The 14951-nt window shown below is 31.0% G+C and overlaps 1 protein-coding gene across 1 annotated transcript; it reads left to right on the plus strand.

Moving 5' to 3' along the window:
• The first annotated feature begins 1350 nt into the window (after positions 1-1350).
• Positions 1351-8707, plus strand: LOC149904428 (cytochrome P450 4C1-like). The gene is made up of 10 exons (XM_090107352.1): positions 1351-1525; positions 3248-3337; positions 3783-3893; positions 4603-4794; positions 5983-6179; positions 6278-6347; positions 6481-6682; positions 6756-6907; positions 7891-8064; positions 8533-8707. Exons 1-10 carry the CDS (start codon positions 1369-1371, stop codon positions 8697-8699), a joined length of 1512 nt encoding a protein of 503 aa, XP_089963478.1. The 5' UTR covers positions 1351-1368; the 3' UTR covers positions 8700-8707.
• Positions 8708-14951: the final 6244 nt, after the last annotated feature.

Here is a 14951-nt window from a genome sequence, read left to right on the forward strand (position 1 = left end):
TTTTTGCAAATGAATATACGTTCGTGTTTTATTAATTTTGGCACTGAATGGCAAATATAAGCTATTTGTGAAATTGTATCATTTAGATTTAAATCTATTCCGCGCATAACAACAAACAACTGAGTACAAAATTTGGCCTCCATCGCCTAATGTAAATATCCTTCAAGAAGTACAAAAACCCTTCTTGTGTAACCTTTATATTTTTTTCTTTGACTTACTAATGAGTTTAAGTAGGAAATGTTATTCCTACGTAGCGTTTGATAATAGTGAACACTTTTTAGATGTATCCTTCCATATTATATTGTATTCAAACAGAGAATTAAGTTTATTAAATTATATCACATTGTAGTACAACTATTACTAGTTGTAAAAACTCTAACGCCCCGAAACAATTTAAATGCCTTATGGTGATATTTCTAAAAAGCATTGCAAGAGTTTTTCTTCATAATAGTCAACATCATAAACTCCAGATTTAGGTATAACTATAACATCAAAGAGTTATTAGGCACTAAGACCAACAAGATATAACCATAAAAACAAAAGAAGACTGCAACATTTTGTATTACATAATTACGTTTTACCAATATTTTTTTTTATTTTTATTTTTATGTGCCTACTTAGTAGTTGCACCGCTCACGATGATATCGAATCTATTGTCACCACTCCCATAAAAAATACGATCAGCTGGCTTTGGACATGTTTTTTGGGCGTGTCAAAGAACATGCACACATTCGAAAAACATATTAACTATTAAGCCTCCATTTGTTGCAGTGGGGTAATTATTATCAACTGATTTATTATGAATGTTATTTGAGTGAATAATCCAAACAAAAAATATTAATTTTATAATTAAATTTCATTTCTGTATTTCTGTATTAAATTTTATTATAAATAAAAGAGCTTTTAACTTTTTAACCGGCAGTAAAAAAAATCAATAAAAATAATATTTAATTTTAATTGAATCTAATTTTGAATACATTTCTATATATTATAAGATAACTCTTTTTGTTATCTGTAGGTAAAACAACTGTTTAATTCTCTGGGAAATAAAAATATGCGCAAATATGGGAACAGTCACGCAAAGTTCCATTTTGTTGATTTTTTTATGTAAATTTATTAATGAATAATGAATTATATTAATAAGATGTGTAATTGTAATATACAATTATAAGTACCTACATGTACGTAAAAGTAATCATGAATAATCAAGTTTTTGCATGGCAACAGAATATTATCTTCAAAAACTAAATATGCAACAGTTTTTGTACCTGAAGGTTGGTTGAGGTGCGAAATGTGACCAGTGATATAGTTAGACGAAACCTCCTTCCTTGGTCATTTGAGAGGCAGCAGTGGTGAAGTGTGGTTACAATGAACGTCTATCTCTTTGCTGTGATTGTGATTCTGTGGTACATGTTGTATAGATACAGGCGACGACGCGTGTACGAACTAGCCGCGCTTATCCCGACCGGCCCAGAGAAAATTCCCTATGTGGGTGCACTACAACATTCATATAATATTATGAATAGTAAGTATATTATATAGCTACAATTTTTATCTGTATAAAAAATAACGAGAGCTATCATAGATTTCGGTAACTTTTTCAGGAGCGATGGTCATTAGTCTTTACGTATATTTTAATTATGTATTTTATCAAAACAATTTTTATATAAGTAGCATGTTTTATAAACTTTTTGATACATTTTTAACCAATATAGGTAGTTTTTAAATCAAATTATTTACGATACCCAATAGCCTCAAAAATCAATAAAGTCTAATGATTATAAAATTATTTTATTTTATTTAGGTAATAAGATTTTTTCCACACAAATAAAACCGATACGCACTGTTAATACAATTTTATTTTATTTTTTACTTTAGTGTTTTGTTTATTTATCCTTCTTTCACGAGCATTAAACCAATTCTTTCACGTCACAGCGGAGCGATTAAATAAGATACATAATATGAATTTTGAGGATGATTGTGTCTGTACGTAGTTAGGATAGTAGAGATTGTCGTAAGCTGTCGCGGTGAATTTTTCTGAAATACATATTTCGAAGCCAGGATTTTTTTTATCAATTTTATGCCATTCTAAATGATGCAAAGACACAGTGTAAAGATTAGAAAAAAATTTGTGTCCAGTCAGTTCTTATAGTCAGCGCGTCATGATGCGTTTGCTAGGTAGCTATAATTTTGTTTAATATTTTCAATTATCTGTTTTTTGTTGCTTTGGTACAAAGTTAAAATTATATATTTTCAATATACGACAAAATATGGCTGCTAGTTAAAAAATTCTACAAAAATGAATTATACGTAACTAGATACGTAAAGGCAACTAATCCATTGCCTAGTCCCGCAACATGCATTTATATTTTATTCCCAGAGAACATTAATTTCACCAAAAAACTTAAAACGTAATTCAGATCTTGTATTATTAAACCATTTTTAAGAAACAACTGCTGTACAAAAAAAATAAGGAAACAAGTTCCTAAAAAATATATAAATTAAGGCAAGTATACGTAAGTATTGTCAATGAAAATGAATATGCATAATTCAAATGTTAATATGTATGACAAAACAGAATACAATTAGGTAATAATACTACAAAAACGTATTTTAGAAACAAAAACTGGATAGGTCTATTGTATACGATTTACGTAAATAATATTCAACATGTTTTAATAAATTTAATTTTTCATTTTATTATACTTACTTACATTTAATATAGATAATTTACATAACAATAAAGGAAGGTGAACAAAAAATGTGTAATGTAATGCATATTTTCAAATAAGAATAAGCTTTCAACATAATATATTATCCATTTAGTTGCAAGGGTTAAATTAAATAATCTATAGGTACTAATACTATAAACCTGAAGAGTTTGTTTGATTGTTTGAACGCGCTTATTTCAGGAACTACTAGTCCGATTTAAAAAATTAAAATTATTGCTGTGTTAGACATGCCATTTATCGAGGAAAGCTATAATCATACCGCTATGACCAATAGGAGCGGAACAATGCGAGTAAAACCGCGGGGCACAGCTAGTTAATTTTATTATTCTTATTTATAAGAGTAGATTGAATATAGAAAATATAAAATAGTAATTATTGAAATAAGCCAACACAACCGATTAATAAATTTAGAAAATTTGAAAAAAAAAATGTTAACTTATTCGCTTTTAAACTTCGCACGTGTTTCAGGATGTTACTTAGATGTAAAAAAATTATAGTCTAATTTTTTTTTCTAGATATAATCGACTTGATTCACAAGTACACAGACTTCGCCCAAAACAACGGAGGTTTTGTCAAAATTTGGATCGGTCCGATGCTATATGTGGGTAAGTTTTGATATTATCATAGTTACTTATAAAATAAAAAACTGGTACACAAGGTAATAATAATTTTTATTTAACATAAAATATTATAACAAAAAGTCTGTTGCATCATCACTAATGATCTAAACGCATTTGATAGATGGAACCTTAAAGAAGGCCTCGAAAATTAAAATTGATGGCGGTAAAACTGATGAAATTTAATATGGGGAGAAGCGTAAAAGGTGAAATATATTAATTTTTAAAAATAAAGTTAGTAAGAAAAATAACAATATTAAAATTAACAAAAAATAAGTGTAACCACACTAAAAATGATAAAAAAGAGAAGGCTTTAATTATTTTGAATATAACATCTTACATAATAATAACATATTCAAATTCAGATACACTTTTTTGATTAATTATAAGGAGGAACAAAAATAGTTCACTGATTTGATCAAATATTTTATAGGTATAACAAATCCCGAAGACGTAGAGTTCATTTTAAAAAATTGCTTAGAGAAGGCAGATATAGTGAAGTTTATCAGGAGTGTCGTCGGTAATGCTGGGATATTTGCACCAGGTAAACGGCTATAAAATATTTTCACTATTTGATTATTTTTTGGAATGATATCTTAAATTAAAATGAATAATGAATGTCATGCCTTTAAATGTTACATCTGGTTTAAATTTTTTTTGAAGATTTAAAGGCATCTGGATTAAATGAAACACTGTAAATCCTGTAAGACCATTGAATGACTAATGATAGGATGATGCTTAAAATGAATTAACTTTTCAATAATTAATGAAAATAGGAAAAATATCCGTAACAATATCAAAATAGAGTCTATAATATGAATGTGTTAAATTAGTACTAATTGCAAAGAAACAAAAAATAGTATTTATTAATTATTATGTCATTCAGTTCATATTCTTCATTATAATTTAATTAAGCTAATGCCTTAGATTTATCATACAATTAATTTTTTTGCTAAACCATGAGAATGTGTCTGCCTGTAGAATTCACAAACATAAAATTTAAAATCATGATTTTTGTTATATAAGTACTATCTATAATAATATTATAAAGCTGAAGAGTTTGTTTGTTTGTTTGAACGCGCTTATCTCGGGAACTACTTTTCCGATCTGAAAAATTCTTTCAGTGTTAGATAGCTCATTTACTAACAGGAGTGGAGCCACGGGGGTGAAACCGCGCGGAGCAGCTAGTAGTTAAATAAAAGACAATTTATTATATATTTGTTTACTGATTTATGTTTATTTGTTAATTTTAGTATTAATATGGACACGTCGCAGGAAACTTTTAATACCGGCATTCAGTCCCAAAATTATCAATAGTTTTATGAATATCCTTATTAATCAAAGTGAAGAATTGGCCAAGCAATTGTCACGTCATAAAAAGGTCGGAACCGGGCGATTTGAAGCTTGGCCATTTATTAGTGCGTATACCTTGGGCTCTGTTTGTGGTAAGTGTTTTCTTTTATAAAAGATCTGAAACAAATGCAGGTAAAAACCTTTTCAATAAAGCAATTTACCAGACGAGAATTCGAATAATCCAAGCGTGGAAACTAAGTAAATAAATAAATATTTTTTGACATTTTTTCACACTCAGCACGATGATCCCATACTAATATTTTCGCTTTTGTTATTGAAACCAAATTGCTGATAAATATCGATGCATAAATAAATAAAAATTTTTATTTTAAGTAATTAACACTCAGACCCAGTCTCACTCACTCAGAGCAAACGTCATCACACAAATATTTGCCCTGGGCGGGAATCGTACCCACGACTTCTGGCTTCGCATACAGTTTCGCTACCGGTCAGTCACTTTATTTTTTTAGTTAATAGTTTTAGTAATTAAACTTTTTACTAAATCAAAGCATAAGCAGAGATATGAAAGATTGTTTTGCAAAGAATAATAGACTAAACCATCGTTATTTCTGCAATCCATACTAATACATACCTACATATAAATGCGAAAGTAACTCTGTCTGTCTGTCTGTTACTCAATCACGCCTAAACTACTGAACCAATTTTCATGAAACTTGGTATGGAGGTATTTTGATACCCGAAAAAGGACATAGGCTACTTTTTATCCCAGGAAAATGACGCAATTCCGGAAATCCCACGGGAACGGGAACTATGCGGGTTTTTCTTTGACTGCGCGGGCGAAGCCGCGGGCGAAAACCTAGTACATAATATATTCATTCAATTTTCATGTTGATGATGATATACCGAAGAATGTGTGAAAACGAATTTATAAATAAATAAATAAATATTATAGGACATTATTACACAAATCGACCTAGTCCCACAGTAAGCTCAATTAAGGCTTGTGTTGTGGGTACTAGGCGACGATAAATATAATATTTAATAAATACATAATATATAGATAATAACACCCAGACCCAAGAACAAATAATTGAGTTCATCACACAAATATTTACCCTGACCGGGGATCGAACCCGGGTCCATCGGCTCAGTAGGCAGTTACTTTACCACTGCTCCAACCGCGTCGTCAATTAAATTTATATTTAATTAAAAAAAATATATATTTAATTCTTTGTATTAATTATAAATCCGTTTTCATTAAGATCGTAAATACTTAAGCTACGAATTTAAAGTTTATGTTATTCTTTGTTTACAAACAGAAACTGCTCTGGGCATACGAATTAACTATCTTCAGAATCCTGATAATAAGTTTCTAAAAGCCGCTACGAATCTGTTTGCGCTAATTACTGACAGAATGTTTCAAATATGGCTTTGGCCTGACGTGATTTACAACCGTTCCTCTAAATCAACTGAATTCTATGAAAATCTGAAAACAGTGTACGACTTAACCAATGAGGTAAGTTATTTAGTTCTATGTAGGTACATTCGTAATAATGATTATTTTAAACAAGTTGTACCTACTTAATATTATATCTTCTTATGTACAAATTTCAGATAATTCAGACGAAAAAAGAAGAACTCAAGGATGTGGACATACAATTAGACAGCGATAGCGTTATTTTTGGTATGCTTATTTACTAATATAATATCCATTCATTCATTAATATGACAAACGTTTAAAACATCATCAATCGTACTTTCAATAATACCTATCAAGATTACAAAATCTTTATTCAAAACCAATTACAAAATTTTAGGTCAAAGTCCTAAAAAAGTTCGATGCTTCCTGGAACATCTAATACTGTTATCGAAAAATTCGGGTGGCTTCAATGATGTAGAGCTGAGAGAGGAAGTTATAACCTTTCTTTTAGCAGGAACGGACACTTCGTCTATAGCTATTTGTAATACACTGACATTACTAGCAAAGTATCCTAAAGAACAAGAAAGAGTTTATCAAGAGTAAGTATCTTCTTTTAAAGTAATATTTAAAACAGCTTTAAAACGTATTATAACTGTTAATTAATTTCAACAGAATAGTGGAGGTTTTAGGAGAATTAGATCGTCCTTTAGTAAAAGATGACCTCAAGGAGTTTAAATACTTGGAAAGAGTAATAAAAGAAACACTTCGGCTTTTCCCTCCAGCGCCATTATTGATAAGAAAGGTTACAGAAGAAACAACAATGCGTAAGTATCTACCAAATAGTAGAATGAATGTCCGGCTTTAACACAATAGATCTAGTTAATTATTTTTTGTAGGTACTTATTATAATTAAAGTGTAGGTACCCATAAGTAAATACACATACTGGAAGTCAAATTATTTTAATATTGTAGGAGAGCCCAAGGGAGATCGTCCTTCACCGATCTGATAACCAGATGAGACGTATTTTTTATTAAATATTTTTTACAAATATGCCTATATTTAATTAAAAATAGCCATGACCACTTTTCGATAGGTAAGCAATTGCATATTTGTTTATAAAAAATATTTAATAAAAAATACGTCTCATCTGGCTATCATATCGGTGAAGGACGATCTCCCACGGGCTCTTAAACCATAAGTTTATTTTGCTAGGAAGAGAAGAGATATCTAGGAATTGAATAAACTAAGTATCATCATTATAACTAGATATGGCTATTTGTATTTTGGATATAAATCTCTGTAAAATTACTATAATTACAGGAAATAGTTTTTGCTGGTATTATAATCTGACAATTGATGTCATTATGACGTAGGTACGCATCTTTAGCGTTTAGTATAACCTGTGGTATAGACAAAGAAATAATAATAATTAGTGCTTATCTTGGTGCTTATTCATTAAATAAAAATATGAGTTACGTCACGTGGGTATGAAATGTAGAGGCTCAGACAGATTTATTTTATAGGTGACTTTGTGAAGCGTCTTTGATTAAAAATAACGTTTACAAAGAATTCCCCATTAAATTATAATTTTTATAACAAACGTTTTATTGTTCTGTGCGAAAACCCAAATTCTTGATCAAGTTTTTTCCTTTCAGAGTCAGCGATAGTTCTTCAATTTCTAATTTTGAAATTATAAAGAAAACAAAAATAAGATTGATGTTTTTCCTCTTTTTAAAGTTATTCGTCTGTTGATTCAATAAAGCAAACCAAATTTTGTTTTAAAATATACTATTTTATTTCCAACAGCTACAGGGGTGACTCTACCAGCAGACACTGCTATCATAGTATCAGTATGGGGAATCAGTCGAGATAAGAAACATTGGGGACCAGATGCAGATTGCTTCAACCCGGATAGATTCCTGCCTGACAGGAAGACAGGCTTGTTCATACCATTTAGTACTGGTCCACGGAATTGCGTAGGTAGGCATGAAATTCACTTTTTTCATAGGTAGGTATGAAAAAAGTGAATTCCTGTGTCCCCTTATCAGGAAATGAGGCGGATGCATTATGCATGTGTGCCATTGATTGGTCATTTGTATTGAGTTTTTTATTATTAATCCCAACAGGGAATCGAACACAGGACCCTTCGGCACTACGCTCAATCAAAACACAACAATATCTATACAGCTGTTTATATATGGTTAATCAAGTTCTTACTTTATTGTAATTGAATTTGATATCCCTTTTCAGCTGTCCTAATTTACCTCCAATAAAATTAATTAATTTGTGCCCTTCCGCATTTTTCTCAAATCTATCTAAAACGGGTATCATTAATAACAATACAGTAAATAGAAGAAAAAAAATATCGGAATTTTAAACGTGCGTAGGTACAACAAACCGTTGATAAAATTTAACCAGCCATAAATGTAATGTTATGCTTATTTACAGGTTACCAATACGCTTTAATGTCAGTAAAAATGGCGCTTGTTGGTGTACTGCGGCGATATAAAGTTGTTGGTCAAGAAGAAGAAGGTCCTGCTCCAAAGATAGACACTAAATTCAACATAATGATGAAAGCAAAGGATAACTATCAAATAGCTTTGGAAGCTAGATAATATTATAGTTCCAGATAATTCATAAGTGAAATTACAATAATTTAATTACACGTGCAATAATTAGAGGAAAGTCACCAAATATGGAATAGTATCCTAATATGGAATTCCTTCATTTCTCTAAGACTATAAGTATGAATCGCAACATTCGACCATCTTATGTTTCATTTGGTGTACTTATTATCGCACTAACACCATCGAGTTAGTTGCGTGAACGGTTTCCGTGTGGCAGGGGTGTTTTGTTTTGTTGCCATGCAGAAATTTTTTAAGGTAAGTAATAAATGAGTATTTACCGGCTATTATGTTTGTTTACATAAGTGTTATACTATTTAGTATATCGGTATTATGTTTATTTCCCCATTTTGTGATCTTTTGTCTTTAAAATATTGTGAATTGAAAAAATATTTAGAAGAGTTTGAACGAGTATAAAAATCCAAATATGGACAGTCGTCGGTGTCTAATTATGGAATACTATAAACTTGCTATTATTTTTTTTAAAACTGTATGTAATGTTTGTTTTTAGAATGCCCGGTTCACAATCAACCTAACGAAAAATCTGGGATGAAGAAAAAACGGCACAATCTATAAAATTCGTCCGAGAAAAGAAAATGGGGTATTTGAAAGCGGCACAGGATTTCCAAGTCCCTAGGACAACTTTATTTAATCATTATATTTCTATTTCTTCTTTCAACGTTATTAACTTTATTAAGAGAAACAAACAATCGAAGAAAAATAAGGATGATAGTGAAGAAGAAAGACTCTGAGGAACTAGACGTTATCCAGTTTGATGAAGGTAGTGGAACATGATGAGTTGATGGACCAAGTGCCTTCTGACTCTGCAGATGCAGAATGTAACACACATGCATCAGCAGAGTCAGGAGGTTCTGTTCAAGACTTTTTTCCATGGATGAAAGTGGAGAAAGTTGAATTTAATGCTTGATGTATGGGCTCTGAACACATTATGATATGCTGGTCCAGATGGATCTGGATTTGTGACTTTTCCAAGTAATTACGTAACTTCTTCCATTTATCACAATATGTTACATTCATTTAATTGATCTCAAAGATATTCATTATATTTTTGTTATTGTTATGTTGATTTATGCTTATATTCCATATATGGGTACCTATTCCATATTTGGTTACTCATTTGGGATTTTCTTTTTTGTGTAAGATTTTAATTTGATTACTGATATATTTCGTTAAATGCTGTTAATTATTACTTATAGATGTATGACTGACCATTAAAAACAATAAACTGATTTAATTTATGCAAAGTTTTATTTTTATATCCCAAAAACAAAATGGTATTCCATATTTGGTTACTTTCCTCTACTCATTTAAGTATTTAATGTAGGGAATAAACTAAAGTTTTATGGTGTCTTGCGCAATTAAGAAATCCTTAGAACTATTGTTAGCTGTTAAGTATTTCTTTAAATATAATAAATGTTGTTTAAAGAGGCATCTTGTTTTATTGTCACCATACATTTCATATACTATGTGAGGTGACTAAAAAGTTCACCTTAGATAGGTTGGTACCTATACGAAGATGCCATTGCATTGCAATCAAGCTGCTCGCCCAGCCCACCCCTGTCAAAATGTCCTTTACAGTCAAACTGTCTACCTTGATCGGTGGTAATAACTTTAGGACAACCGAAACGACAAATTCATCCTTCATAAACTGCTCTAGCTACCGACTCCGCAGTCATGTCCTTCACAGGGCAAATTACAGGCCACCGCGTTAAAGATTTAAAATATATCTAATAATTATCCTTATACCTATAACCGAAGCCAATCAAACAAATCCCAAATCACTTAAATCAGCTCTTTAATTAGCCAATCCATGGTCCAGCCCAAGTCCAGCTTTTTTATTAAACATTCAAATGGCGTTATATTTTGACACGATATAAGTAACTAGCCGCTCCGCGCGGTTTCACCCCCGTGGCTCCAGTCCTGTTGGTCGTAGCGTGATGATATATAGCCTATAGCCTTCCTCGACAAATGAGCTATCTAACACCGAAAGAATTTTTCAAATCGGACCAGTAGTTCCCGAGATTAGCGCGTTCAAACAAACAAACAAATAAACAAATAAACTCTTCAGCTTTATAATATTATTATAGATTAAATATGTGTAACACATAAATATGCCTTTGCACTAAAATGCTTTGAACACAATATTATGTAATTTTTATTACAATATTATTATTAAGTAAAACACGTTTAGAATTCTGACCTCTACAGGTGTTAGAAAAAACATGTAAAACAAATTCAGGTCTTAACCTGAACAAAACCTTTAGTATAATAATAATCTACCTACGTGTAGGTAAGTAATATTTTCGTTTGAAATGTGAAATGGTTTTATTTGAAACTACATAATTCATAATGTACCTTAATTATTTTTATTTTTAACTCTAATAATTATTATTTTAATCGCTTGAGAATCATTTCTGAATCGCCAAGCAAACGTGAATTACAAAATATTTATCTGAAAAAATACTTTGTTGCGAAGTGGATGTTAACAATTATCTCAAGTAATTTGTATCTTATCTTAGGTTCAAGTGTTATAAACACTGAATAAGTATTATTGAGGTTCTAATTAGGCATTGTGCATAATGTTTAAATATTAAACATCTTGTCAGCACTCTGCAAACGATTAATAATAATTTGTATATCTTTACATTGTTGAATACGAGTTCGGAAGTTTAGGTAGGTATGTAAGTAAATGCTAATGAGGCATTAGAATAATTATTTATTACAAAAGAATGACTATGAAATTTAACACTATAATATTCCTATCATACAAAATCTATTGTTATTATAAAACCCATTAGACTAGAGTAGATAATTTTTGAAACAAAAAAAAATCGCAGTCGGATGAAACCCATTAGAAAAGGAGGGGAATATGATAAAAATGTAAGGAAAAATAAATTACGGTCAATCCGAGTTCGGGAAGCGGGAGGGGGGAGCTTTTAAGAGAAAAAAATGGTTTCTCTCGATTTCCGACAAAACTACAAGTCCTATAGAAAAAAGTTCAATGGCAAAGTTGTAGGTAATTAAAAGTTCTACAACTTTTGAATTCACAATTTTTTCACATAACCTCAAAATTTAGGTGAAAAATTCAAAAAACCAAGTTTTTGGTCTTTTATTTTTATCTACTTCAAAATTTATTTTTTTTCTACGAAATTTGGTGGAAACTTACTTTATTATGTCCCAAATACACTGTAATTTATTTGATTGAAAATATTTATTTTTTCGCCTTATTTTGAATTAATACCAAAAAAACAACCTAATTTTCAATCGAAAAGTCACCCGTCAAAATTTCAGTTTTTTTCAAAAACTTGGGAAGCCTTTTATTCATTGAAATCTCTACTTTAATATGGTGTAAAAAAAATAAACACCACCATAGGAAAAGTTCTCAGGAAATGCATACAAACAGTCTGAAAATTAGCTTTTACTAAATCAGGCACACTTCTCGAACTACCTGAAATGTTTTTATCGACATCATTTTGCTTTTGAATATGCTGTAAAATATTAAACTTATAACAGATAATTATTTTTCTTTTGAAATATTACCGAAAAGCCGATACAAGAGAAGATATAGAGTTCAAGAAGTGTGCCTGATTTAGTAAAAGCTCATTATCACACTGTTTGTATGCATTTGCTGAGAACATTTACTATGGTGGTGTTTATTTTTTTTTACACCATATGAAAGAAGAGATTTCAATGAATAAAAGGCACCCCAAGTTTTTGAAAAAAGCTAATATTTTGACGGGTGACTTTTCGATTGAAAATTAGGATGTTTTTTTGGTATTAATTCAAAATAAGGCGAAAAAATAAATATTTTCAATCAAATAAATTACAGTGTATTTGGGACATAATAAAGTAAGTTTCCACCAAATTTCGTAGAAAAAAAATAAATTTTGAAGTAGATAGAAATAAAAGACCAAAAACTTGGTTTTTTGAATTTTTCACCTAAATTTTTAGGTTATGTGAAAAAATTGTGAATACAAAAGTTGTAGAACTTTTAATTACCTACAACTTTGCCATTGAACTTTTTTCTATAGGACTTGTAGTTTTGTCGGAAATCAGGAGAAACCATTTTTTTCTCTTAAAAGATCCCCCCTCCCACTTCCCGAACTCGGATTGACCGTAATTTATTTTTCCTTTTATTTTCATCATATTCCCCTCCTTTTCTAATGGGTTTCATCCGACTGCGATTTTTTTTATCTTTTCATTATTTTCAATGGCTTCTACCCCAGTCTACATGACCCATCAAGATTTACTTATTTTTTCCGTTGCTAGAGTGTTTTTTTTACTTATTCCATGGTTACAAGATGTCATTACATTTACAAAATAAAAAAATCTTATACATAGATAACTTGCGGCCAATTTTATATACGCAAGATATCGCTTAATCCACATTATGTATTAGTTCTTCCTCCGCTCCTTCGCTCCTTCATAAAATAAAAAAAAGGGTAATAAATGAAAAACAGTTATAACGTCGTATTATTTATTCCCGTCTGCGTCCCAGCCGCCCGCTACAGTCGCGAGCGGCGTGTTTCTTTACGTACACGTAATAACGCTACTTTTACCAAATTTTCGAAATACTGATATTATCTGAGGACCGTGGGCCCCGCAACACAAACATACCGCGAGGGTCAACGTGAGAGGCTAACTTGTATATCTATAAACATCTATCAATACAATCATTATAAACATACACAAACCATAAAAGTAAACGCTATTTACAATATCATCTTTATATTTATAAATAGTTATCTTTTCGTTTATTGCTCTATAACATTTATATAGCATTTAACCAATTGTTTTAATACATTTTTATAATTATATTTAAGACAAATCAGAATGAGTAAGGTGAGAATTGTGGTATGAAAAAATAACATCTTTGGCACGATCTGTCATTTCTATTGAATTTACAATAGTTGTAGAATAAGAGAAATTAACAGAATTAACGTAAAGTGGCTTTCTCAGAAGGAAGGCAGTTAAGTACAACACGAAACTGGTATATAAGTAAAACAATTTTTCTAATTCTGAAAAAATATATATCGAATTCATCTATCTATGAAATAAATATTTTACCTACAGTACAATTAGACTTGAATAATTCAAATCCAACAATTCACTGGACTAAAAAAACATATCACCAGTTCAGCTTGAAACTAATTGACCAATAAACATGAAAGAGCACAGAGCAATCTGTGAAACATCTAATACTTACATCGCAACAGAACAACAGAAGTGAGAACAATGAAACTACCGTCGTCCACAACATATGAACATATCTACAAATGCCAAGTGACCTCTCAGGTGACCGCGCTAAAGCCAACCGAAGCCGCCGTCACTACGCACTACTGTCGCGCGGCTACGCGCCGTCGAGCGACACTTCAAGTCTTTAACACTATGTTACTCTATTTGGTTGGTGCTATCGGATTCTGAGGACCAAATAATAATAATAAAAGTGAAAACTTGATTATTAACGTTCAGCATGTTTGATATTTTGGAATGGTATCCGTCTTACGCATGGAATATAAGGACTAAAAAAAAATCCGTCTTACGCTTTTTCGATCAGGCCACGTGTCCTGATGCGAGTTTAAGATTTTATACCCAACGCCGCTAAAGAAGTTTTCACTTCAATATACGGGCATTTCTTCGCAACTCGACATCAAGCGCTTATTTTGCGTGAGAGAGGGAGGTGGGGGGAAACCAGCTAAAACTGAAACCACCCGAGCTCCTCCATGAAGCCAAGCAGCTTGTGAGGGCTGCCGAAAGCTTCTGAGGACCACTTTGTAACTAACTTCAGTGATAATTCAGACGAATTTGTCATTTGATGCTAAAACTTCAATGAGCTTGAAAAAATGTAGAGTCGAAGCTTCACGATCGTTTTCAAACTCATTTTGTGACCAACTTATATAACGATTTAAAACTGCTCCAAAAAAAAGTCTAGTCAAAGTCTCACGATCGATTTTTTTCTAGTTTATAACGTATTATAGTTACCTGATTTTTTTGTCAGAATATAAAATATTAAGTTATTTAAGTGTTCATAAACATCATGTATTCATTTACACCACGGAGACCATGTGCGTCATTTGTAAGCTTTTTATGCTCAAATCTGATATGATCTTAGGTATTACATGTTAATTTTATTTGTTTATTCTTGTTTACAAATATAAAAGAAGTAGGATTGATAATAATTATGTAATACGGCTATGTATGAATATGATTTTAGATCATGCA

The sequence above is a fragment of the Colias eurytheme genome, chromosome 11, assembly GCF_061535395.1.
Source record: "Colias eurytheme isolate Ceu_HAF_F1 chromosome 11, ilColEury1 Martin Lab GWU primary, whole genome shotgun sequence".
NCBI classification, from domain to species: Eukaryota; Metazoa; Arthropoda; class Insecta; order Lepidoptera; family Pieridae; genus Colias; species Colias eurytheme.

What these genes read in the sequence shown, in the direction of transcription:
- LOC149904428 (XM_090107352.1), top strand. Translation starts at nt 1,369, where the DNA reads ATGAACGTCTATCTCTTTGCTGTGATTGTGATTCTGTGGTACATGTTG. An exon ending in TACCTTGGGCTCTGTTTGTG is followed by an intron (nt 4,795 to 5,982) that starts GTAAGTGTTTTC and finishes GTTTACAAACAG; the next exon opens with AAACTGCTCTGGGCATACGA. An exon ending in CAGCGATAGCGTTATTTTTG is followed by an intron (nt 6,348 to 6,480) that starts GTATGCTTATTT and finishes ACAAAATTTTAG; the next exon opens with GTCAAAGTCCTAAAAAAGTT.